Source organism: Capra hircus, chromosome 26 (assembly GCF_001704415.2).
Source record: "Capra hircus breed San Clemente chromosome 26, ASM170441v1, whole genome shotgun sequence".
NCBI classification, from domain to species: Eukaryota; Metazoa; Chordata; class Mammalia; order Artiodactyla; family Bovidae; genus Capra; species Capra hircus.
The window spans coordinates 36,420,936-36,448,928 of NC_030833.1; the positions used below are offsets into that span (position 1 = coordinate 36,420,936).

General features: G+C 40.3%; 1 protein-coding gene across 1 annotated transcript in view; it reads right to left on the reverse strand.

Annotated features, from left to right (window-relative positions):
* The window catches only part of PDE6C (phosphodiesterase 6C), a 59,208-nt gene continuing 31,443 nt past the window's right edge, over positions 229-27,993 (reverse strand). Inside the window, exons 12-22 of the mRNA XM_005698229.3 lie at positions 25,982-26,128; positions 25,630-25,737; positions 24,799-24,908; positions 22,770-22,857; positions 9,224-9,324; positions 7,436-7,543; positions 7,288-7,351; positions 4,575-4,649; positions 4,377-4,460; positions 3,851-4,004; positions 229-555 (exon numbers count right to left, since the gene is read on the reverse strand). Of these exons, the coding sequence (XP_005698286.2) occupies positions 494-555; positions 3,851-4,004; positions 4,377-4,460; positions 4,575-4,649; positions 7,288-7,351; positions 7,436-7,543; positions 9,224-9,324; positions 22,770-22,857; positions 24,799-24,908; positions 25,630-25,737; positions 25,982-26,128 (1,101 nt within the window). The 3' untranslated portion in view covers positions 229-493. The remainder of the gene's footprint in view (positions 556-3,850; positions 4,005-4,376; positions 4,461-4,574; positions 4,650-7,287; positions 7,352-7,435; positions 7,544-9,223; positions 9,325-22,769; positions 22,858-24,798; positions 24,909-25,629; positions 25,738-25,981; positions 26,129-27,993) is intronic.

A 27,993-nucleotide genomic window follows, 5' to 3' on the forward strand; every position in this document is an offset into this window, starting at 1 on the left:
AGAAAAGACCGAAGACCAGGTGAAGATGGCCATTGACAAGCCAAGGAGAGAGGCCTCTTGAGAAACCAGCCCTGCCAACACCTTAATGTTGGCCTTCTGGTCTCCAGAACTGCAAGAAATAAATTTCTTTTGTTTAAGACACCCAGTATGGGGCAGCTTTTTTGTTATAGTAACCCTAGTAAATGAATACAATTAATAAGATCTTTTAAAAAAAGAATTGGTGACTAGTTTCAGGATTATATTATTTTTAATTTAAAACAAATTGGCACCAAAAATGCACTTATTTTTGTCTTATTTTGCACTTTTGTTGAACTTTATTTTACCCTCATGGCTTTCAGGCTAGCAGTATATTTTCTTATGCTAGTCACAGGGTAGCCTTCCTGAACAGTCTCTGTTACTTGATGGTTTGATGAATGAAATTTGCTGATGTTCTTTTTTAATGTTTTCTTCAAATGTAGAAACAGCATTTGTAATTTAGACTGGTTGGATTGTCTTACAACATTAGACATGTTTTGGATTTCTTGTCATCACCACCACCTCCTGAATCTTCAACAGCTAGTAAAAAGGAGAAAAGCAATATTATTGGGAGTCAGTGGATATATAGTAAGTTTTTCCTAACATTAGAGTAACTATATAGCCTAATTCATAGTTTTAACCTATATCAAGTACTAAGAGTTTGACCATTTAAAAACCTGAATTCATATTCAGAATTAGTCCATTTGGAAAATAAAATCTAATAAATGACTAATCATTTAATGTCTCAGTTCTCAAAAGAACCACTGAACTATCCAGTCTGGGAATCTGAGTTGTTGCTTTGTGTTGCCTGGAGATAAAATAATATTCTTAGTTTACAGAGACTTCTCAGTGTAGTAGGAAGAAAATTCAGAAGTAATTTTTTATGCAAATAAAGTATAGAGATCCATATCCAAGATACCAAATACTAAATTTAAAAAAAAGTCAGGAACCACTCACAGGTCTTGATATACTGTTCATTGTAAAATTTGGATAAAGATTAATTGTACTAAGAAATAACTTTTTGCTTTTCACTTACTCAGTAAAAATAACCATTTTTGTTATCTTTTTGAAGTGCAGCTCAGATCTTACTGCTTTCATGTTGAAATCCATCCCTCTAAGGACTTCCCGTTGCTCTCTAGAGGACAGATCCATAAGGAGGCCTTCAGGGTAACACACCCATCTGGCAGAGCTGCCTGCATTCCTGGCTTCATCTGGTATTTTGCTCTCTTTGCTCTCTAGACTCCAGCTACAACAGTTTTCAAGTTCTTCAGTGCACCAAGCTTATTTCCACTTCATGGCCTTTGTGTATATTCTGTTCTTTCCTCTCCTTTCCTTTAAAACTCTTCCTCCTTTCTTTGCTTAGAAAAAGCCTGTCTTCAGTGTAGTATAAACATCCTTCAGGAACAACTTCCCTGATGCCCCAGGTATGCTTCTTCTGATAACTATAGTTAAATAATCGATTTTTCACTTGGCGCTCCCCTGCCAGGTGGCAAGCTCTATGAGATAAGGACCCCATCTTTCCCCAGGGCCTGCCTAACACAGAGCCTTGTACAGAATACAGAACCACTAAACATTTAAGTGAATGTATATCGAGAGTCAGGAACTCCTATTTTTATTCTGTTGAAGGATATCTTTAACCCTTTAAGCAAAATGCTTTCTACCTCTGAAATCTTTAAAATATCACTAAACACATGAACCATCTAAAAAGAATGTTGCATTTTTTTAATAAGGCCTTTCCAGACAGAGATGGTTTATTAAACAATAAGAATTTCTTACAAAACCTTTTAAGTCTTGAGCTCTTGAGACAAAATACAAAATGATGAAATTAGTATTCCACTTTCAATCATCTGATGAACTAATAGGTGATCGTAAGCATCTCAAACTACCGCACAATTGCACTCATCTCACATGCTAGTAAAGTAATGCTCAAAATTCTCCAAGCCAGGCTTCAGCAGTACATAAACTGTGAACTCCCTGACGTTCAAGCTGGTTTTAGAAAAGGCAGAGGAACCAGAGATCAAATTGCCAACATCCGCTGGATCATGGAAAAAGCAAGAGAGTTCCAGAAAAACATCTATTTCTGCTTTATTGACTATGCCAAAGCCTTTGACTGTGTGGATCACAATAAACTGTGGAAAATTCTGAAAGAGATGGGAATACCAGACCACGTGACCTGCCCCTTGAGAAATCTGTATGCAAGTCAGGAAGCAACAGTTAGAACTGGACATGGAACAATAGACTGGTTCCACATAGGAAAAGGAGTATGTCAAGGCTGTATATTGTCACCCTGCTTATTTAACGTATATGCAGAGTACATCATGAGAAACATTGGACTGGAAGAAACACAAGCTGGAATCAAGATTGCCGGAAGAAATATCAATAACCTCAGATATGCAGATGACACCACCCTTATGGCAGAAAGTGAAGAGGAGCTAAAAAGCCTCTTGATTAAAGTGAAAGAGGATAGCGAAAAAGTTGGCCTAAAGCTCAACAATCAGAAAACTAAGATCATGGCATCCGGTCCCATCAGTTCATGGGAAATAGATGGGGAAACAGTGGAAACAGTGTCAGACTTTACTTTTGGGGGGCTCCAAAATCACTGCAGATGGTGACTGCAGCCATGAAATTAAAAGACGCTTACTTCTTGGAAGAAAAGTTGTGACCAACCTAGATAGCATATTCAAAAGCAGAGACATTACTTTGTCGACTAAGGTCCATCTAGTCAAGGCTATGGTTTTTCCTGTGGTCATGTATGGATGTGAGAGTTGGACTGTGAAGAAGGCTGAGCGCCGAAGAATTGATGCTTTTGAACTGTGGTGTTGGAGAAGACTCTTGAGAGTCCCTTGGACTGCAGGGAGATCCAACCAGTCCATTCTGAAGGAGATCAGCCCTGGGATTTCTTTGGAAGGAATGATGCTAAAGCTGAAACTCCAGTACTTTGGCCACCTCATGCGAAGAGTTGACTCATTGGAAAAGACTCCGATGCTGGGAGGGATTGGGGGCAGGAGGAGAAGGGGACGACCGAGGATGAGATGGCTGGATGGCATCACGGACTCGAAGGACGTTGAGTCTGAGTGAACTCCGGGAGATGGTGATGGACAGGGAGCCCTGGCGTGCTGTGATTCATGGGGTCGCAAAGAGTCAGACACGACTGAGCGACTGAACTGAACTGAACTGAAGCATCTTAACAAAGGCTTTCTGAAGGTTATGTTAAACCTAACTGAGTGACTTCAGGAGTCGAAATTTTCATCAGGATAAACAGCACTAAGGAGAAACATCTGAGGCACAGACAGAGTCTTAGGGTACCTTCAAGTCACCCCACTCTGCTGGCCAGCTTTACATCTAGGGCTTCCTTAGATCTGGAAATGAGGCTGGAGATCTGTAAAGCATTCTCATTATAAGGAGAGGAACATTAAGCTCAGATAGGTTAAGCAAGATGCCCAAAGTCTCATAGCTAATACAGAATGTTAGGAGTAAAATTATTTTCTCACGTAAACCTGATTGATCCCACTAATCCTATGGTTTTCATATTATTTCTTAAAATTCAGTATTCTGCAGAGGTACCTCAGGAGCCACTTTATTGACTGGATGAAGAAACCTAGCCCTAACCCCAACTTCAACTGGACCAAGCAATTCCATCTTGAATTATAAAGTAAGATCTTGTTCAAGGGGATAAAAACCCTGAAAACCACTACTCAGCTTCGTATAATTCTCGGTCTGTGGGCAGTAAAGCAAATTTCCTGTTTGCATTTGCTTTTCATGCTTTTGTCATGTGAGATTCAGCTCTGCTGGACTCCAGCTACTGTACAAGAAGGCAAAACAGATTCCATCTAACCTTTTTCTGTCGTATTTCCTTCTTCCTGCTTTTTCATCTCTTCAATTACCTTCATCTTTTCATCATACTCATCAGCTAGGGATTTCCATTCCACTCTGTTGTTTTGAAGACCATTCAGCATAGGTGTGATTTCTTTGTGAAACCGTGAGAACTCCTAGAGAGAATTTTAGGTATTTGGTTCATTTTCAGTACCTTTCATATGCAGAGGAGCCCTAAAGAATTATTACAGTGCTCAGAGCTGTTAGGATGAGATTAATTCAGTACCTTGAAAGTGGGAAAGGTAGCTCTTGTCTTGCCTGCTCACCTAAGTAAGTTTATTCAATTTGCTTACACCTGAGTTCTCTCACCTTTCATTGCATCCTTGAAGGAAAGATAAGGGTAATACCTCAAACTACGTTGGAGAAATGATGACATCCTTAGTGACTTCCCATGAGAGATGAGGGTGACTTTGATTTTAGTTACAGTTTGAAAGAAAAATTCTCATCCAGAAAATGATATATTTCATTCAAATAATCTGTTTACTTACCTTATATACAAATGTACAGACAAAGTCAATAAATCCAACTTGAAGTTTGGGTAGTTCGTCTTTTTTGTTTCTGTCCATCATAGGCTAGAAAGAGAAATAAATTCTTTAAAGATAATTTTCTAAGATCCAGTGGACAAAACAGACTGATTGTAGCGATAATTTTTAATCAGTAGTGCATTTTTATGTCAGGGGTTTTACAATGGGTTGTTGCTGCAGCACTGTTCTCTCCAGATCTCCTTGTTCCCAAAATTCATTTGCAACCAGGAGTGCTACCTGCAAAGAGGGAGGACATGATTCATGAAAGTCATGATTCATGACTTATTCTAACAGAGAATTTGCATTTTATCATAACATTTTGTCCTTAAATGAGTAATATTTAAGGACAGAATTTATAATTAATGCTTGAGGTATTGTCATACCATATGTTCTTTGGCTTTAAATGATGTTATTTACAGACTATATTGAAATGGGCAAGGGAGATTTCTCTTCCTACTTCAGTGTGGTAGACTCATTCTGGGCGTGCCAATCTCCTAGCTGCTATTACCACCACCTCTCAACAATAAAAAGGGGAGAAGGGAGGATGTAACTCTATTTCATTATGCTTCAAGCCCCAAAGCTTCCCAGATCCTCCTCTTGTCCTGCTTATCATCTGCCAGCACCTAGCGTGTATCTGCCTGTGTGTTTATGCACATACATGCACAGCTTAGAACACCACTTCACCTGATTAATAACTCCTGGTGGCTCGGACAGTTAAGCGTATGTCTACAATGTGGGAGACCCAGCTTCGATCCTTGGGTCGGGAAGATCCCCTGGAGAAGGAAATGGCAATCCACTCCAGTACTATTGCCTGGAAAATCCGATGGACAGAGGAGCCTGGTAGGCTACAGTCCATGGGGTTGGAAAGAGTCAGACACAACGGAGCGACTTCACTTTCACTTTCACCTGGTTATGTTGTAGGGATATTTGAGAGTTAATTTATATGGTTTTTTTAAACCATATTTATCAAGTTTGTTGAACACCTTCCAGCTGCCTTACATTGGCATGATCCAGGCTTACCAAGAGGACTTAAAATGTGACCTTGATCTTTAAGATGTTTACAGTCTACTGAAGTCATCATGTAAAGAATGTGGAAAGTTCTATCATATCAACAGTTATCAACTGCTGTGGATCAAGGAGAAAGATAAGGGAGGTTGAACTTATGCTGTATCATCAAGGAAGAAGAGTAGTTGCCAGGAAAGAAGAAAGGGAAGACTGTGCAGATAAGTTGAATGTTTAGGGCTTGTGTGAGTAGGAGCTTCAGAGTGTGAGGCAGTAACATGGGAAATAAGAGAAATAAATTAGGGAATATGAGTTAAGGACAGGTAGCAACAAACCACGTAAGCTTCGCTGGGAAGTTTAACTTGATTCTCTGGGCCAGTGGTTCTTTTTCTTTGAGCCATGCAGTCCCTCCAAAGTGCACAAGTGATACAAGAGTGGATGCCAAGAGCGATTAAAGTACAGTAACTTTGCTCTTTACTCTTACAAAAAGTGATCTATGTACAGCTTTATGTGCAAGGAAAATAGACATTGCTTTTTTCTTTAAAAAAAGGTTGAAAACTTCCAGCAGTGGGGAGTTTAGAATGCTTTTTAAGCAAAGCAGTAGCCAAGCAGAGCTCTATAAGCATTCCAGCAGCAACTCAGAGAAAGGTTGGAGAGTTCATGCTAAGAGAGGATCACTTAGGAGGCTGCCACCATAGTTCTGATGAAAGAGGGAAAATAAGAACTAAGAGGGAAGCAAGAGTGATGGACAGAAATGTTTTTGAAATAAGGGAGATGGACTCAAGCATGAGCCCGGGTTTTTGGCTTGGGTGACTATGTAAATAAAAGAACTGAGGAGGAAGAGCAGGCAGTGAGGAGGGAGCACACATGTTTGGTTTGAAGCCCAGCTATTCTATCTTACCAGATACAATCCACATTTACAGTTGAACCCAGGGAATTCTGGCCACTTCTGCTTAGGATTTTCCCTATGAGTTAACTGAGGGAGAATTCTTTCTACGAATTAACTGAAAAGTGAAAGTGAAGTCACTCAGTCGTGTCCGACTCTCTGTGACCCCATGGACTGTAGCCTACCAGACTCCTCTGTCCATGGGATTCTCCAGGCAATAGGACTGGAGTGGATTGCCATTTCCTTCTCCAGGGGATCTTCCTGACCCAGGGATCGAACCTGGGTCTCCCGCATTGTAGACAGGCGCTTTATTAACTGAGGGAGAATTCTTTCATCAATCCGCAGGAAACCAAGTGGTAAGCAGTGGCTCCCACTCATTCCCCAAACTCCCCAAGGGTAGCGAAGACCTTCCTTAGAAGACGCCCTTAAACTGAACCTGCAGATAGCACCGTCTCATGACTGACAGCACACCTAGAGGAGACCAGGAGCAAAACCACCCTTGAGGGATGAAGGCACTAATGATTCATCCTTGCCTCCTCATGCTTTATCTCCTCTACTAGAAACCCAGACACTCCATGAATAATTCTGTGTAAACTTATAGCCTGTCCAGTGATAACAGGAATTCCTTCCAGAAAGCATTTTCTTTTTAAGGTTCCTTCTCTTTCCCTTGTCCTGGGCATGACCAAATGACCTACTGACATTTGTGAGCTCTTGAAAGCTGTTTGCTTTTCTTCTCTTAACAGAAACCCAACAGGGAACATTGTGCTTTTGTCTTAACTTCTTAACTTCCTTTTTTCTTCTTTGTAAATTATAAACGGATGGTTTCAGAGGACAGGTCGAGGGTAATGAAGGTAATTGCTTATAAAATATATACTCATATAATTGGTGGTTATACTTAAATTCTGAGGTTGCCAGATACCTTCACATACACCGTCTCACGGCGCCTAGGCAGAGCTGAGGGCCTGACAGAAAATGGGAACCACTCACCTGACTTTGTACCTCCCAGGGCTTGGTTATAGCTGACAGATCGCACGCAGTCATCATCATCGCCCTGTGAAAGAAAATAAAACGTGTTAAAATAGAAATATAAAACAAGTTATTTTTGCCAAAAGCAAAATAAAATTTGACTTCTCACATGATGATCTCTTTTTTGGTTGGATCAATGGTCACATATTTGACGGCCTCTTCTTCAGTTTCCATTTTTTCACAGGCATCAACAATTTTTTGAAACATGGTTCTCTTCCTAAAAAAGAGACAACTGTGCGACAATTTTAGCATATAGGACCAGAGGTTTAAAGTGTCTTTAATATGTCCTTTCAGGTTTCACGTTCCCACTCGGCATCAGTCGTCCACATTGTGGACCTAGGGAGGCGAACAGGGAATGGCTGTGTGACCTTGATACAGAAAGAGTTTAAGACAGAAATATCACAAGTCAGAACGGAAAAAAAAATTGGTAAAATTAAATACATTAAAACTAAGAGCTACATGTGACAAAAAGAGATCATAACAAAGGCCACAGGTTGTGATGAGACATTGTATAAAACCAAATATTAGAACCTAAAATATATGAAAATGTACAAAATTATAAGTGTGAATAATAATATTCTGTCCCACACTCAACATATATTTAAATATGCCCAGATCAAGAAGAGTCCAGATACAGAATAATAGGAACCCTTGTAACACTGCTGGTAGGAGTTTAAATTGGCATACCTACTAAGGAGTGCAGGAGTTTTGCCATGTGGTATAAAATTGAAGATATGCAAACCCTACAGCAATCCCATTTCTAGATATGTATTTACAGAAACTCATATACACAAAGATACACAATGTAGGCAGTGATGAAAAATTGGAAGTAATCTAAATGTCCATGAATAGAAGAATGACTAAATTAATTATGATAAAATCACACAGTTGAATATACATCTAAAAAGAATGACCTGGATCTTAATTTACCACCAAGCTAAATCTTCAAAATGTTGTGTGAAAACAAGTTGCAGAAAGGTATATACAGTATGATACCATTTATGGAAAAATTTTAAACAATAATGCCATAGAAAACATGAATGGGAAGGATGAATACATAGCAATACCCAGACAGTGGTATCTGTGAAGGAGAAGTGGGGTGGGCGTGTGGCGTTCATGATCGAGTGAGTACAGAACGCCTCACCTGTACCACTCTCCTTGAAGAGAGATCTAAGACAAAGTGTGAGCATTTGTTGAATCTGGGCTATAGCTATTTGGATGTCACTTACCTATTTCTAAGTATCTGCTTTCATGTTTGAACTATTTAATAATTGAATTTTTAATGAAGGATTGGAGAGGCACAATCTAATACTGCCCAAGTTGTTAACTATTTAGACCCTGTAACTAGTTCACTTTGTCCTAATGCATTTTACTTTATAGTTCACCGACAAGAAAATGTACAGAAGCTTGGAGTATCTGGTCTCCTTGGTAATCATCATTATTATTATAAATAGGCTAATGCCTCTGCTGTATGTAACTCAGAAAATGTTTTAGTTTGTTAATGTGCGTCAGTATCACTAAGATTTTTCAGCTCTCAGACTCTGGCAGGATCAAATGTCTGAGCCTGCAACTCTAAATACCAGACTGCAAACTGTGATGAATTCCCCAGATCAAAAGGCACCGTGTAAGGCTTTATAGCATCACTGTTCTGGCAGTCTGTCTACTTTGATGCATATTCTTCAACTGAAATTTCTTCAGATAACTAATATTAGGGGCTTAGCTTTTAAAATATGTTTCCAGATGTCCAGTAAATCCTCCATCAGGCATCTTAAGGGTATTTATTGGTAATCCAAAAAGAAAATGAAGAAATGTGTCTCTAAATAAATGTCTTTTAACTTTAAGGCAGTGGACCGTGGAAGGCAGAGCCACACAGAGTATAAGGGAGTTCTGTACTTACTTGAAATATAGAGCCAGGTCAGTTGCTATTATTGCAACTTCAAACAAATGAATAACTGTTTCATACTGGCGTTTATTTAGGTTCTGGAAGATGTTTAAACTCTGTAAGATGAAAATTCAAAATAAAGTGCCATCATTAATTTGCCTTTGATTCAACAAACAAACCACCCTGTGATGCTTAATAAGAGCATCTTATTATAGAAAGAAGATAAACTAAGTCTTACTTTTCTTGCTTTCAGTTTTCTCTCTTGGATTAAGTTACTTCTTTACTTATACTTTGAGTAACATAATTTAAACTCTTAAAAGAGATTATTAGCAAATATTCATGTAATCAGTATATAAGTTTTCTTCCAGGACCATTTCAATAAAAACAATAGATTTAAAATTTTCTGTAATAATTGAGAAACTTTAATAAAGAATATCTGGTATTTGTCCAATTGTTAGACATGTTGAATTATTTACCAGATAATTTCAGAGTGATTCTAGAAACTATTGGAGAGCTTTCAGAAGCTGCAGATTACAATAGTCCTCACACATAGAAAAAAGTAAATCTTCCAAGTTGTTTTTAAAATGAAGTCTTGCAATTCTATTTTACAATGACTTATTTCTACTTTTCTTCAAAGAGTTTCCCACTAACAGTCTCTTTATACATGGATCACCCTCAATTTTTAGTGTTCCAGAAAACAAGAGTGTAAATCTGGGAGTGGTTTTTAAAAGATAAGATACTCCAAAAAGAACATTTTTAGGAATACAGGCCAAAGACAGATGTGCAGTGATAAATGAAGTCAACAGTTAAATACAGAAAATTCCCACTGGAAAGGAGGAAATGTCTATTCACCTATGTAGAGACAGAGGCAGCATAATGTAGAAAAGAACACTGGATCAAGCACCAAATAACTGCAGACACTGAGTGCTTCCCACTCCCCAGGCACTGTTCTAAGTGCTCTATGGAAACTCAGTCACGCAGCAAACCACAGCATAGAGAGGTTAGGAAACTTGCTCAAGGTTGAGCAGCCAGCACCCAGTGGAGCCAGCATAGCAGGGCACTACACTGACTCAGTAAGGAGGCTCAGTTCCCAGCTTCCCCACGTGGTGGTTGTAGTGTCCTGGACACCTACTTAACATCTGTAACTATTTGTTTTCTCAAATGGGAATAATAACAGCTGCCCTGCTAACTGCCTGGCACTCAACCTGTGATCAGTAAATATTTGTGGAATGTGGATGTAGATGAGATAACGGAATGCATTTAAGAACAGTAAATTGCTACAGAATATAATTATTTCTATATCATTATTACTGGTAAGTTCTGAGGTTATCCCCAGTTTAAAATAGAATTGCAAAACCCAAGACCAAATATAGCTCTGTCATTCCAGGAGACTGAAATACTAGAAAGCAAGAAATGGCCTAGAATTACGTGTGCATAATACAGCCTCCACTTAGGTCAGCTTTTTATAACTTCGAAGTCAAGAAAAATGGTATTTTACATGGCAGTAATAATGAGTTCATAATAGCAACTATAGCTAGACTTTTTAAATTGATAGAAGACATGGCAATTGAATACTCCAAACTACAACAAACAAAAGAAAACTTGTCTAGATCAAAATCCATGACTTGCTTGAAAGAGAGTCCTCAGCAGCACCTTGGCGTAATCTCTGCTCCAAATCTTCTGGATATAGGTTATCTTTAACTGGTCTGCACTGACCAGGAAGAGGGCAGAGTAAGTGGGCCATTTGGCATTTTAATCCCACTTAACCTTCCCTGATTTGGGTACACTGCTGCCCTGCCTTTGGATTGGTGGTGACCCTGTGGCATATTTACATCAGTGAGTAATCCCTTTGTTCACGGATACACGTTACATGTTTCCCAGAGTAATGTGTAGTGTGTAATTCCAACACATACTTTTTAGATCCAGTAGCACTTCAAGTCATTCTTGACTGCTGTACTCAGGAGAAAAAGGGGGATCATGTGTGGAGATGCCCTAAGTTTTTACACAAATTATTAGTAACACACTGTTAATCACTTTATATGTAATTTTAATCCTTATTATATACTGAAAAAATCTGCTAAAATAGTGGATCTCAGGTCTTCTCATCACACACAAAAAGGTAGTATGTTAATTCACTTGACTATAGTAATGATTTTACTATATATCCATACATCAAAACATCATGTTGTACACATTAAATGTAATTTTTTTTGAACTAAAAAAGTCAAAAAAAAGCCAAAACATTATAGAATGGGGAGGGGACACACAAGGCAGGCTGCCAAATTTAAATAAACAATCCCTTAGGACAGACTTTGTCGCTACCAAGTGCCAGACTGTACAGAGCACACAACCATCGACCACAATTATCATATTTTTTATGTACCAATTACTTTTAATACATGTTGATTTTATTTTTAAACCTGGATACCTTGCTATTTGCTAAATATATGTGTGTGAGAAAAAAGCTATATATATACATAGAGAAAAATAATACTGTTGTACTCCATTTAAGTCATACCTTTTTCTAATCCAGAACAATAAAACAGCTCTGTTAAAGCAACAGAATGGCAAACGTTCTTTCACTTTACAAAGTAAGTCACTGTTGCATTTTTCTTTTTTTTTTAATATAAATTTATTTATTTGAATTGGAGACTAATTACAATATTGTATTGGTTTTGCCATACATCAACATGAATCTGCCACGGGTGTACATGTGTTCCCCATCCTGAACCCTCCTCCCACCTCCCTCCCCACATTTTTTTTTAAAAATGACACACTTTTAAAATTAGTATACTTAAGAGAAAACGGTGTACATTCAACTATTCAGTACTGCTTCCTTTGTTGATAGCACAATATTCCTGATTTTCACCTTTTTTTCCCTCACTCATTTTTACTGTACAAGTCTCTAATTGAAAAACCCTTTCTTAACTCAGTATTATTTTTTATTTCCTCTTTTCCTTCTGTCCTAGCAAAAGTTCTTAAAAGAAGAGCTTGTAAGTAGTTTCTTTTTCAGCCATGGATATAGATTCACATAAAAGATGCTGTTTCTGTTTTATATTAGTTACTAGAAATCCCTTGACCAAGTTTGTGGCCCATGTCTAATATACCTTTCACTGTACACATTGTGGGCCTGCCCCATACTTCATCTTATTTTTGTTTTCCCATTAGCCCTCATTTTTTCTCTAATGTTACACATATGTTTGGAAGCTCCATTAAAAACTTTTTGGAACAAGTTGAGGATTATATATATACATGCATGCAGTTGTTTTTAAATAAGCAAAGGCAGAGCCAGTAATCTTTTAATTGGAGCAAGAGGTCTTAGAATGTAGACAGGGCACGGAAGAAGGAAGGATGTCCCTCCAAAATCCAGTCTGACACACAGAACAGCAGCAGAGGATGAGATGGGGAAACTGTTCTGACATACATTTGCACTGACTTCTATTGCTCAGTCATCTGTGCCAGAGAATGCTTTGGGTGAAAAGGAGTGAAGGCAGGAAGTTCGGCAGCAATGATCAGATCCTAACACAGACCCTGTAGCTTCACAGGCTTGCTTAACACGAGCCTTCCCAAAAGCCCAAATCAAAGAGGTGAGTTCTCTAGACCAAAGAAATAGAATTGGTGAGACAAGAGTTTGAATAAATAGAAAGCTGGTCCTCAGTGCATTCCTGCCCTCCCCTCACAGTAGATGGCAAGTTCCACTAAGGAATGAATAGTTCTCAGAGGAAAACAAGTGTAAAACCTCTGCATAAAGACCACAAGAACAAAATAACCTATGGATTGAGTGCAGTTCCAACCAAAATACCAAGTTTGTGGATGTGTGTATGTAAATTGACAAACTTAAAATTTACATGAAAATACAAAAGTTTAATAAAAGCCAAAGCAATCTTCAAATAGAACAAAACTGGACAATTTATACTTGAAGGAAGACTACTATAAAGCTATAGTAACCAAGATGACATACTGACAAAAGAGACACAAACTGACTAGTGTAATTGAATAGGGAATGCAGAACCAGTCCATGATAGTCAGTTACCTGATCTAGGACAGAAATGAAGTGGGTCAATAAATGGTGCTGAGTCAACTGGATTTTTACATGGACAGAAAAAGTATCTTGATCTCTACATCAAACCATATATAAAGATAAGCTGTAAAATGACTGTGGATCTAAATGAGAAAGAACAATAAAATACCTTCATTACCTTGAATAGGCAAAAGACAATACAACTAAAGAATTAATCTTTAAAAAGTTGATCAAATGGACTACATTAAAATTAAGAACTTATTTTCACCCAAATCCAACATTAAGAGAATACAAAGGCAATTCACAGGGAGAAACTATTTGGGATACATATTTCTGACGAAAGATACATAAACCAGAATGAAGAATTCCTACAAATCAAGTTGAGAACAAAGGTAGTCCCAAAACAATTTCAAAAGGGTTAATATAAAAAATTGTAGTTTATATGTGTTAATCAATGCTATTTACTTTGACACAAATTAGTGCATCCCCCAAGTGACTAAAATGAGATGTGCCAAGTGTTGGAGACGATGGAGAGCCACTGGAACTGTTGGAAAGAATGTGTATTAATACAACTATTTTGAAAACCGCTTGTCAGCATCCACTGAGGCTGAACATATGCTCACCCTATGGCCAAGCAATTCTATTTCCAGGTACATACCAAACAGAAATACACCCATGTGTTCACAAAAAGACATGTACTAGAGAGTCACAGCACACCACGTGTAACAACTCTGAATCAGAAGTCACAGTAAGGTCTTATAGTAGTTGACTGAATATGCAAATACAGTGCATGACTGCACACACACACACCGAACTAAGAAAAATAACTGGAAGAAAGGAACACAAAAGGCAAATGAAAAATACATCAAAAGAAATACCCAGTGGAACATGAAAAATTCACACTAATATCTATAGTTTCAAAACCACAAGAACTCGAAGATTGTAAGACAACAGTAAAATTAATAAACTAGCAAAACTGGTAGTAGAATGAGGAAAATGGAATTGAATATAAAAGCAATATAATCCACAGTAAAGCGACTTAAATAGAATAAGCAAGGGACATAGTCCACAGTCTTGAGGAAATTAAAGCAAAAAGGAAAAAATAAATTATTTAAAAATATAAAGAACATAAATGGCAAGGAGATTCAACATATACATAACTGATATTCCCAATGTATTAGAAAAATGTTTAAAGATACAATGGAAAAAAAAGCTTCCCTGAAATTAAAAAAAAAAAGAACAGATTCTATAGATATGTGGACAGGGAGGCCTGGTGTGCTGCAATTCATGGGGTCGCAAAGAGTCAGACACGACTGAGCGACTGAACTGAACCTGTATCAAGGAAAATATAGATGCAGAATCACCCAGACATTCAAAGTTACTAAAATATGAAGAACTAAGAATTATATGAACATCTATTCAGAAAAACAGAGTCACCTACAAGGGAGAAAATCAAATCAGCCATTTATACCTCCTTAACACCTAAAAACAGAGGCAATGTCCTCCGGTTTCTGAGAAGAAAGTAATGACCCAACAACCTTTATATTCTTCCAAACTGACTTTCAAAAATGTAACAAACAGATCTTCACAGCTGTGTACTTAGCTTCAGTTCAGTTCAGTTGCTCAGTCATGTCCGACTCTTTGTGACCCCATGAATCGCAGCACACCAGGCCTCCCTGTCCATCACCAACTCCCGGAGTTCACTCAAACTCATGTCCATTGAGTCGGTGATGCCATCCAGCCATCTCATCCTCTGTCGTCCCCTTCTCCTCCTGCCCCCAATCCCTCCCAGCATCAGTCTTTTCCAATGAGTCAACTCTTCGCATGAGGTGGCCAAAGTACTGGAGTTTCAGCTTTAGCATCAGTCCTTCCAAAGAACACCCAGGGCTGATCTCTAGAATGGACTGGTTGGATCTCCTTGCAGTTCAAGGGACTCTCAAGAGTCTTCTCCAACACCACAGTTCAAAAGCATCAGTTCTTCGGTGCTCAGCCTTCACAGTCCAACTCTCGCATCCATACATGACTACTGGAAAAACCATAGCCTTGACTAGACAGAACTTTGTTGGCAAAGTGAGGTCTCTGCTTTTCAATATGCTATCTAGGTTGCTCATAACTTTTCTTCCAAGGAGTAAGCGTCGTTTAATTTCATGGCTGTAATCACCATCTGCAGTGATTTTGGAGCCCAAAAAAATAGTCTGACACTGTTTCCACTGTTTCCCCATCTATTTCCCATGAAGTGATGGAACCAGATGTCATGATCTTAGTTTTCTGAATGTTGAGCTTTAAGCCAACTTCTTCACTCTCCTCTTTCACTTTCATCAAAAGGCTTTTGAGTTCCTCTTCACTTTCTGCCACAAGGGTGGTGTCATCTGCATATCTGAGGTTATTGATATTTCTCCTGGCAATCTTGATTCCAGCTTGTGCTTCCTCCAGCCCAGAGTTTCTCATGATATGCTCTGCATAGAAGTTAAATAAGCAGGGTGACAATATACAGCCTTGACGTACTCCTTTTCCTATTTGGAACCAGAGAAGCAAGCCTTCCTCAGCGATCAATGCAAAGAAATAGAGGAAAACAACAGAATGGGAAAGACTAGAGATCTCTTCAAGAAAATTAGAGATACCAAACAAACATTTCATGCAAAGATGGGCTCGATAAAGGACACAAATGGTCGGGACCTAACAGAAGCAGAAGATAGTAAGAAGAGGTGGCAAGAATATATAGAAGAACTCTACAAAAAAGATCTTCATGACCAAGATAATCACGATGGTGTGATCACTCTAGAGCCAGACATCCTGGAATGTGAAGTCAAGTGGGCCTTAGAAAGCATCACTACGAACAAAGCTAGTGGAGGTGATGGAATCCCAGTTGAGCTATTTCAAATCCTGAAAGATGATGCTGTGAACGTGCTGCACTCAATATGCCCGCAAATTTGGAAAACTCAGCAGTGGCCACAGGACTGGAAAAGGTCAGTTTTCATTCCAATCCCAAAGAAAGACAATGCCAAAGAATGCTCAAACTACCACACAATTGCACTCATCTCACACGTTAGTAAAGTAATGCTCAAAATTCTCCAAGCCAGGCTTCAGCAATACATGAACCGTGAAATTCCAGATGTTTAAGCTGGATTTAGAAAAGGCAGAGGAACCAGAGATCAAATTGCCAACATCTGCTGGATCATGGAAAAAGCAAGAGAGTTCCAGAAAAACATCTATTTCTGCTTTATTGACTATGCCAAAGCCTCTGACTGTGTGGATCACAATAAACTGTGGAAAATTCTGAAAGAGATAGGAATACCAGATCACCTGACCTGCCTCTTGAGAAACCTATATGCAGGTCAGGAAGCAACAGTTAGAACTGGACATGGAACAACAGACTGGTTCCATATAGGAAAAGAAGTACGTCAAGGCTGTATATTGTCACCCTGCTTGTTTAACTTATATGCAGAGTACTTAGCTTAGAGACTGTGAAAAACTACCAGATGACAAAAATCTAGCTAATTAAGGTATGAGTCAAAATAAAATACATGGGAATGAACAAGCCATGATAAAAAGTCAGGCTAAGTATAGGCCCATACAAAAGTAGAAGAAGGAATAAACAATTGCACCTCTTTGGTCTCAACCATAGAAGAGAGATGACAAAGGGAACACTGTCGTTTGGAAGTAAGACTGTGGTTCCAAGGCCTCCGACCTTCAGAAGCCGACCTATGACCATTGCGGCAACACCGCCAGGCAGAAGAGGAAATGTGACTGGTGTTGCCAAGGCTACAGATGGAACACACCGAGGCCAGGTGAGCGAGGTACCTACAAAGAGTATCCTGAAGATTCAGGCGTGGATTCTGGGAGAACACCTAACCCCAGCGAGCCGCTGGGGCAGCATCCAGTTCATCTTAGGGATTTCGACCATTAGTCATGCAATAAATGCTCTGGTTTAAAAAAAATAGACACTTAAGGAAATTATAAATTAATTTCATAAATCATGATAACAGTTTAAAAAAATACTGATAATAAATAGCTTACAAAACAGAAGTAGAGATGTGGGAAGCAGTGTAAGTATTCGAATTGTTTCATGTTTTATAGCAGGGAGTTCAGAGATGGTGAAAAGGTAACACATAACCACTGTTATTTATTTTAGTGTTCTCTAAGAACTAATATTTCTTGTGATTAAGGACATAGTTCTCTGAAGTTCTGTAACTCCTTCCCTTAAAAAATGTTTCTTCCATTAAACCGAAGTAAAATTAAAATCTTCATTTAAGATAAATGCAAGACCACTCAGCAGTGAAAAGTAATGAATCACTGCTGGCTCATTCACTCAAAATGTACAAATGACAAAATTATTGTTCTGAATGAAAGTCGTCGCCACAAAAGAGTAATTACTGGATGACTGCGTTTATATAAAAATCTAGAAGATTCAAACGAATCCGTAGTGACTACAGACATTTCATTGCTTGCTTTGGGCTAGGACGGGAGAGAGGCATAGACGACCAGGGGACTACTAGCATAAACTACTACAGAAGTGCAGTGTTCTGTATCCAGCGATAGACTCCCAGAACAGTCTCCCTTGTCATCCCGAAGGAGACGGCTGAAGTGTTCTGTATCCTGAGTGTGGTGGGGTAAAACCTATCCAAGTGCAGGGACAGAATTCATAGAATTTGTATGAATAACACATTAAAGGGATGCTGCTTATTGTACAAACATTACACTTCAATAAACTCAATTAAATAGATACAACAACAACAAAAATAGTTTGGATATGAGATCCCCTGTTTGTAACCATCCTGCCTATATATAGTCACAATGGGCTACCATGAAGTTCGTTAAATGTTAATGAAATGTCTTATTTCTGAGTGGTAGGATTTAAAGCAATTTTTAAATATTTATCTTTAGAATGTTTCCTATTGCTTGAATTTTCATAGCAGGCACATGCATGTAATTTTTAACAACCACTACTGTCGCTAATTTAAGATATCTATGGATGAGTCTATAATATTCCATCTGTGCTTCCAGGGAATTGTGCTGGAAACGTGATGGAGAGACGGGTGCACAGAACGAGAGAGGAGGCCTCCATCCCGGCCAGCCCCACTCCAGCCGGGCCCCCACCTGTTCAGCAGGGCTCACCTACCCACAGAGTCTAACGTGGCTCTCTACCATCAACAGGCTGCTTTTGATCTCTTAGTGCTATGAAAATGGCACTACATATCTAAATTCGGTGTAGCACACCAGAATAGAAATGGCTCCAATTCATCCTGATGAGGACTCTCAGGGAGGTGAGTTCTAGTCTTCAATGTGGTACACGTTACACCCAAAAGGGAAGACTGCAACCTGTCTGTGGCTGGCTGGTGATCATACACAAGATACTTAATTTCTTCTTCATTCCTTCTTTGTATAACATGAAGTCAGTATGAAAAAACATAAAGTTATAAATTTTATGAAGAAGTGTTCTGAATAATAAAAGGATTCTGTTATTTATGCTAAATAATACATTTTGTCATTCTGACAGTACATTGTAGTATTAAAGTTTATATTCTGAGAAATTTGGCCAACAAGGGCTTTAACCCCTATTCATTAGGTTAAAGGGTGGATTTCTGACTAGTTTAGAATACAGACAGATCTGTCCTCAAAGCAGGGAATCCAACTCTACTGGGACATAAAGCCTGATAATATACAAAACACAATGAGTAATGCCTACAAAATGGCAAAACTGCTAGATAAGGATTTGCCTTATGTAAAAAAATTAAAGTTTTAAATATAAGTATTTCCTCTGTATAATAAATAAATAGAAGAACTGTACTGTCTTCCAAAAATGTGAAAAGAACATCTGATGTTAAAACTTCATTTTCTTCAGCATCCAGTTTGCCTGCTCATAAAAAGCTCTGTGATCGCATTTATTGCCTAGTGACTATTTACAACCCTTAAAAGTCTGCAATTAGCAGGTCAAATAGCATTGTAGATAGGTCCTTGCCAAGGTGGCATGGATTACTAGGATGCGATATTCCTTTTTAAAAAGAGTAAGCCTTTATCTAGCCATGAAAACCAGTTCATACTGCAGAGTATATAACATTTAAAAATTAAGATGGGAAACAACAACTCTATTTTAAACTCTCAAATCCCAGAAAGTAAAAATATATGAGCTACTAGGAGCCCTTTCATAGTTAAGCATTTAAACATTTGGCTATAAAGGTTTTAGAATATATTTTGCATTAGTAGGTAAACATAAAATTAAATAAATTATTTTTGATACTACCTGCCTGTGGTATATGTAATTAGCTGGATATATGGAAGATCCTTACTCAAAAATATAAGACCATCACAACCAGTAAGGCAAGACACTTAACAAACTGGGTGGATAACAAGTTACTATCATATTCGTGAACTACTTTCAATTCTATTTTTTCCAACTCTCATAGAACAGATATCTTCATTCTTTTTATGATACTACTGCAGGAACAGGTCCTAGCTACACATGAGAGTGATGAAAACTCTTATTAAAAATGCAGATTCCTAGGTCCAATCCCCAGGGAGCCTGGTAAGTGGGAGATGATGCCCAGGATGTGTTTTTAACCGCCTGCCCCCTTCTGCCCTGTGAAATCGATAATTCAGTGCAGCTGGTCTCTGTCCCCCTGTCTGGATGCTGCATCAATCACAGGCTATTAAAAATATTTAAATCATATGTCTGTTTCCTTTTTCCACTTTTCTGCCTAATTGCCCTTACAAATTTTTCCCACTTGGCTTTTGATTACCTAGAAGAATGTAATATTATCTTGAAACTTGGACGTATTTCCTTGTACCCCTTCCCCTGAGCCTTTAATAAGCGATTATTATCAAAAGTGGAAAAAGCTCCACTCTCCCGAGGGCTTATTTATCCTAATGAGTTTGTGTGATTCTAGACAATTTCTCTGTGCAGACAGAAGAATGTTCCCTTCTATCTAACAATGATTCATTCTGGGTTAGAATCTTCTCAGATTTGTTCTCAAGCATAACTAGATTATATTCAAAACTTTTCCAACAAGCCTATATACTCTTTAAATAAAATCGATAAAAAGAAAAATCTTTTTATCGAAAGTTAGTAGTACATGATATTGTATAAATCACAGTGAATTCAGGACCAAGCTTAACCCACTTCCCGTGAAAAGTTCCCTGATCCCACCCCTTTTCCCCTATGCCCCACCCACTCCTGAATGGGACATCTCCCTCATTCACTCGGTGCCTCTGATAGCAGCTGTCTGATCTTACAGCCTGATTTTCATGCCTACCCCCAATCTACCAACACCTGACTGTCTCAAAGATACAGACAATGCCTTAACAGTACATGCCCTATGAATAAGAAAAGCAGCGGTTGTGTAGCCTCCTCTTTTCAGTTCAGTTCAGTCACTCAGTCGTGTCCGACTCTTTGCGACCACATGAATCGCAGCACGACAGGCCTCCCTGTCCATCAACTCCCAGAGTTTACTCAAACTCACGTCCATCGAGTCGGTGATGCCATCCAGCCATCTCATCCTTAGTCATCCCCTTCTCCTCCTGCCCCCAATCCCTCCCAGCATCAGAGTCTTTTCCAATGAGTCAACTCTTCACATGAGGTGGCCAAAGTACTAGAGTTTCAGCTTTAGTATCATTCCTTCCAAAGAACACCCAGGGCTGATCTCCTTCGGAATTGGACTGGTTGGATCTCCTTGCAGTCCAAGGGACTCTCAAGAGTCTTCTCCAGCACCACAGTTCAAAAGCATCAATTCTTTGGTGCTCAGCCTTCACAGTCCAACTCTCACATCCATACATTACCACTGGAAAAACCATAGCCTTGACTAGACGGACCTTAGTCGGCAAAGTAATATCTCTGCTTTTGAATATGCTATCTAGGTTGCTCATAACTTTTCTTCCAAGGAGTAAGTGTCTTTTAATTTCATGGCTGCAGTCACCATCTGCAGTGATTTTGGAGCCCAAAAAAATAAAGTCTGACACTGTTTCCACTGTTTCCCCATCTATTTGCCATGAAGTGAAGGGACCAGATGCCATGATCTTCATTTTCTGAATGTTGAGCTTTAAGCCAACTTTTTCACTCTCCTCTTTCACTTTCATCAAGAGGCTTTTTAGTTCCTCTTCACTTTCTGCCATAAGGGTGGTGTCATCCGCATATCTGAGGTTATCGATATTTCTTCCGGCAATCTTGATTCCAACCTGTGCTTCTTCCAGCCCAGGATTTCTCATGATGTACTCTGCATATTCCTTGGAAGAAAAGTTATGACCAACCTAGATAGCATATTCAAAAGCAGAGACATTACTTTGCCGACTAAGGTCCGTCTAGTCAAGGCTATGGTTTTTCCTGTGGTCATGTATGGACGTGAGAGTTGGACTGTGAAGAAGGCTGAGTGCCGAAGAATTGATGCTTTTGAGCTGTGGTGCTGGAGAAGACTCTTGAGAGTCCCTTAGACTGCAAGGAGATCCAACCAGTCCATTCTGAAGGAGATCAACCCTGGGATTTCTTTGGAAGGAATGATGCTGAAGCTGAAACTCCAGTACTTTGGACACTTCATGCGAAGAGTTGACTCATTGGAAAAGACTCTGATGCTGGGAGGGATTGGGGGCAGGAGGAAAAGGGGACGACCGAGGATGGGATGGCTGGATGGCATCACGGACTCGATGGACATGAGTCTGAGTGAACTCCGGGAGATGGTGATGGACAGGGAGGCCTGGCGTGCTGCAATTCATGGGGTCACAAAGAGTCGGACACGACTGAGTGACTAAACTGAACTGAACTGAACTCTGCATATAAGTTAAACAAGCAGGGTGACAATATACAACCTTGACGTACTCCTTTTCCTATGTGGAACCAGTCTGTTGTTCCACGTCCAGTTCTAACTGTTGCTTCCTGACCTGCATACAGGTTTCTCAAGAGGCAGGTTAGGTGGTCTGGTATTCCCATCTCTTTCAGAATTTTCCATAGTTTATTGTGATCCACACAGTCAGAGGCTTTGGCATAGTCAATAAAGCAGAAATAGATGTTTTTCTGGAACTCTCTTGCTTTTTCCATGATCCAGAGGATGTTGGCAATTTGATCTCTGGTTCCTCTGCCTTTTCTAAAACCAGCTTGAACATCTGGAAGTTCATGGTTCACATGTTGCTGAGCCTGGCTTGGAGAATTTTGAGCATTACTTTTCTAACGTGTGAGATGAGTGCAATGGTGCGGTAGTTCGAGCATTCTTTGGCATTCCCTTTCTTTGGAATTGCAATGTAAACTGACCTTTTCCAGTACTGTGTCTCCTCTTTTTACATTCATACATACCCAAGGTAAACTTTTTCTTCTTACTCTACAGACCCACAGAGATTCTGTGACTTTTCATAGCTCTTTCCCCCTCTGTCTCAGCTACTTCCAATTTGATTGTTCAAAAACTATCACAATATAGTCATTTCTATCAATTGACTTCAATAAGGGTGTCTACACTGTCAGCCACCAGCATTCAGGATGATCCTCTTTCTAAGCATTTTCTGTGGGTTAGCACTTTGATCCAGAGCTTGTGAGCTGCCCTAGAGAGAGAGAGACGCACGTACCTCATCCTGCAGGAGTGTCTTACTGTACTCCAGGTGGTGCCTCTCCAAGATGGAAGAGCCGTGAAGCCTTGCTAGCGGAGATGTGGACCTAGGAGGAAAAGGGTCATTTTAGCTATTTAAAGATGACACATAGATCACACAGTACAGAATCTTTGCAATCTGAGGATTTTTTCTTCATGTCTTCCCTCTCCCCTAATGACTGTGAAACAGTTGAAAGTAACATATTGGAAAAGAATTTTTAGATTTAGAACAGAAGAATATGCTCTTAAAAAAAAATCTTTTTAAGAAAAACCCTAATTTGTTAAATGCATAAAATGATTTAATTGCTTGAACTACAAAGTTTCTCTCACGGAAAGAAAAGGAAGAAGGTCAGCTCGCCCATCGCTGATGGGACCCACACAGACTCCCAACACCAGGCCAAAGCAGAAGTCTGGGATGTGGTCTCATCTTTTCTGCAAACCTCGGAGATGCCACATCCCATTTGGCTACTCTCTTTTCATCTATGGCAAGTTAGATTTGACTGTTTGGGACTTGTTTTTTCATCAGTAAAAGAGGGGAACAATAGTACCTACCAGGTGGGAGGGCTACAAGGATTCGAAAAGGCCATAGGTATCAAGTTCTCAGCTGGTCTCCCAATACACAAGTGCTCAATAAGCATTCATTCCTTAGAAACTGAATTGGCTGAAGCAGTTAGGAGGGCGGAAGAGAGCTCAGTCATTGTCAGGAAGCCCACATTCAGGAATGCGGAACAGCCAGCGCGGGCTGGAGCTCTTAGAGGAAGATGTGGCTTGCCGGAACCCAAACTGGGAATCCCCTCTTCAGGGCAAAGCCTGATTGGTAGAGTTGGTGAAGGTGAAACTGCTACTGCTAAGTCACTTCAGTCGTGTCCGACTCTGTGCAACCCCATGGACGGCAGCCCACAAGGCTCCCCCATCCCTGGGATTCTCCAGGCAAGAACACTGGAGTGGGTTGCCATTTCCTTCTCCAATGCATGAAAGTGAAAAGTCAAAGTGAAGTCGCTCAGTCGTGTCCAACTCTTCGCAACCCCATGGACTGCAGCCTACCAGGCTCCTCCGTCCATGGGATTTTCCAGGCAAGAGTACTGGAGTGGGGTGCCATTGCCTTCTCCCTGAAGGTGAAAAGTCACTGCTTAATTCATTGAGTAAATTTCTTGAGGATCTACTATGTAATTTCAGACATATAATTTCAGGTGATTCTCACAGCAGTCATTGAGAGGTCAATGTTGTACCCGTTTAACAGTTAAGAAACTGAATCTCAAACACATTAAGTGATTTACCCAAGATCACTCAACCAGGAAGTGTTTGGATCCCATAAACCCAGACTCCGAAGCTCATTCTCTCTAAAATGTCTCACTTCCTCTGGTACCTTGTGGGTAGTGGGTTATGTGTTGGAGATGAGGATATAGTGCAGCCACGGCAAGCAGAGCTTCTTAAATGTCACTATCAAGGAGCTAGGTTGGCTATGGCATTGCTGACGAATTTTGAAAGTGCCAATGACATAATAACAGTGATGATAATAATACCTGATAATTATTAACCTCCAAGCACCAACCATGAGCTGACTGCTTTGTATGCATAGCCTTATTTAATCTTTACAATGACCTTAAGTGTTAGGTAGCATTACTACAGTTATTATTTTCCCAGTGAGGAACTCAAAGCTTAGAAAGTTTAAATAATTTGTGAACTCAGTGAATACAAATCTGTCCGAGCTGAGAGGCTGCACTTCTTTTCTTAGGCAAGAGGGGAAGGTGGTGATGATGTTAAGATGCAAGGTCAGCTGGTGGAGGCACAAGGACGAGGGACATGAGAGGTAGTGAGCCCAGGAAGAAATGTTCTCTAGCTTGAGTTGAGGGTGTCACCCAAGGGTGTACAACTGTAAGTCGAAGATCAACGCACCTAAAGGTATGGGTTCAATACTTTGATGAAACAAAGTTGAAAAAAGAGCGAAGGCATTTACAAAGAAGGCAGGGGCACCAGAACTATCGACGCGGCAGCATGTGTTCACTTACTTCATCTGATACAAATTATTGGTGCCTCTGTGGTCAATGTCGTGGCAGAAGGCAGCAGCAAGCATGGCAAAGGCTTCAAGGTCTGTGTAGTATTTCTTCAGTCTTCCTGTCTAAAAGAAAATAGACATATATATTCACTTACATTAATATACTTACATTAATACACTATGCAGCGTGTGCAGTGAGGCCTGCCTCTGATGGAGAAGGGGATCTGCTGTGTTTTTAGAGCAAGCTTTCTTTCTTTCTTTTTAGGTCACACTGCGTGGCATGTGGGATCTTAGTTCCCTGATCAGGGATCAAACCTTGACCCTTTGCATTGGAAGCATGGAGTCTTTACCACTGAACCACCAGGGAATTCCAAACTGGTTTTATTTCTTGTAGCTCATTCTGGGCAGTCACAAACCTAGCAGGTAACTGATTTCTTTCCTTTAAAGACATAAGTACTTGAGTATCAGAGTTATTATCCAGGCAAGCACCCAGGGATACCCACATGCCCTGGCATCATCTCCAGAGGATTTGGGGATTTATGGGATTGTATCCGTGAATTCCAAAATTATCTCAAAAGAGACAGCCTGTATCTATTCTCACCACGTTCAGGAGGAGGCACGCAGGTTTTCACCAACTGCTGTGCTCCATGGCTTCCCTGGCGGTTCAGAGGTCAAAGCTCTGCCTGCAATGCAGGAGACCTGGGTTCGATCCCTGTGTCGGGAAGATGCCCTGGAGAAGGAAATGGCAACCCACTCCAGTATTCTTGCCTGGAGAATCCCATGGACAGAGGAGCCAGGTGGGCTACAGTCCATGGGGTCGCAAAGAGTCGGACACGATACCTACCATCAGCAAAGTGAACATGGTCTGCCCCACATTAAACCCGTGTCGCCAGTTGTGGTACGTGACGGCCCGGTACCCCTTCCTCACCGTGTACATCCATCTGGTGAGAACCTGCCGCCAAAGACGACAATACCACTCAGACTTTGGAACAGAATTCTAAAGGTTAGAAGGTCTGTGACAACCTTATCTGAAAAGATAGGATGGCCTTGTTTACAGGGTTTAAGCGGATATATTGACAAAGTTAATGATAATTTAAGATCTACACTGCAGGGAATCTTTTTGAACCACGGGTAATTTTACACAATGGAGAACTGTCACAGAATCACACTATATTTTAAATTAAATACCATCTAACCTCAACGGGTACTTTGAATTTCTCCACCACGTTTATTTCAAAAAACAGCCGAAGTCCACACTTAATCAGTTCGTGCTCTGTGATGGGCAAGTCGCTGAAGCGGAATTCATACAGGTCTGCAGTCCGTGGGTCTGGCAGGTCCTCCTTCTGTTGAAACAAGGACCAAAGGTTCCAGTTTATTCTTTTTTATCCCTTTAGTCATACACAAAATTACAATGCAATGATGCCACATGCACTCCCCTCAGCCTCTATATACCCAGTACTGGGTTATGCCCCTATTATCCTCACAACAAACCTGCACAATGACCCTCAGTTTCCAGATGGTTAAACTGAGGCTCAGCTATCCTGAGCAGCTTTCTAAGTGACGGCATTCAGTTCCAAAGCAGACCCCAGAGGGTCTGATGCAAAATAAAATGCTGAATTACAGCAGCAATGGCAACCCACTCCAGTACTCTTGCCTGGAAAATCCCATGGATGGAGGAGCCTGGTAGGCTGCAGTCCATGGGGTCTCTAAGAGTCAGACACGACTGAGCGTCTACTTTCACTTTTCACTTTCATGCATTGGAGAAGGAAATGGCAACCCACTCCAGTGCTCTTGCCTGGAGAATCCCAGGGACAGAGGAGCCTGGTGGGCTGCCGTCCATGGGGTCGCACAGAGTCGGATACGACTGAAGCGACTTAGCAGCAGCAGCAGCAGCAACAACCCATTTTCAATACTCAACTTCTCTTTTTTCCTCTTCTAGAAATATTTAGTAAACAGTAAATGATGGCTTGATTCAGTTCTATTGTATTTTCTTTACCTGTTTAGTGATGCTTTCCCACTAGTCTGTGGGTTCCCTAAGGATGGGATCATGGTGTGTTACCTGCTGCGGTAACAGAACCTGAGGGCTTGTCCCACAGAGGTGCTTGGTTAATGTTCATTGAATGAATGAATGAATGAATGCCCCCAGTGTCCTGGTACACATGCAGACATCTCATTTAACCCACCCCTTGTCAGGATTTAGGACTAGGTGAAAAAACAGTTGAACTAGTCACATGGACATGGCTTGGGAAACAAAAATGTGGGTCTTGCCTTTAAGAACATAACTTATTGAAGTGGTTAAAAACACAGGTAGTGAAAGGTGAGATTCTGGAGGGGTGTGTATTCAGCTGATGTCACAGACGGCAGGGCAGAGACAACCCCACAGGAAGAAAGAAGCAGGCAAGGAAAGGAAGAAGCACACAGTCTGCTGTGTGGCCCAGGAGACAAACGTGCAGGAGCAGTTCAGTTCAGTGGGTGTTCACTGAGCCCACAGTAAACCCTTAATACTGTGCTAAGGTCACATCCTTCAGAAAGTTCAGGCTTGGCCCAGAGGATGATTCATGTTCAACACCAAATGCTATATGGCTCTTTTAAATACAATTATGGTATCTGTTCACCTAACCCCGAAGTTAGAGCTGGCCCTCACACCTTTGCCCTTTTTTGCAGGGTCTTCCAGATTCTCCAAGGAAGAAGAACCCCTTCTCCCCAAGGCCACTCTCAGATGGTCACTTTAGGCAGAGATATCTCTCCTGCAAAGCAATGGTTTTAAGCCAGGAAACTAGTGTTCAGTTCTGGGTTGGGGTTAGCTACATCAGTGTTTTCATCTGTGAAATGCGGATAACAATAGTAACATTTTTGTCTTTGTTGTTTTAATGAAAAAGTAGTACCAATTTTATTTTCACATGTCAAAGACAATTAGAGGGGATTCATCCCATGATCCCTAGGGAAAGTGAAAGTTGTTTAGTCATGTCTGAGTCTTAGCGAGCCCCTGGACTCTACAGTCCATGGATTTCTCCAGGCCAGAATACTGGAGGGGGTAGCCTTTCCCTTCTCGAGGGGATCTTCCCAACCCAGAGACTGAACCCAAGTCTCCCGCATTACAGGCAGATTCTTTACCAGCTGAGCCACAAGGGAAGCCCCTAGTAGCACTTCCCAAAGCTCCTTCCTCACAGGGCCTTTCGCTTCCTCCACTGTTCCTTCTTATCACTTT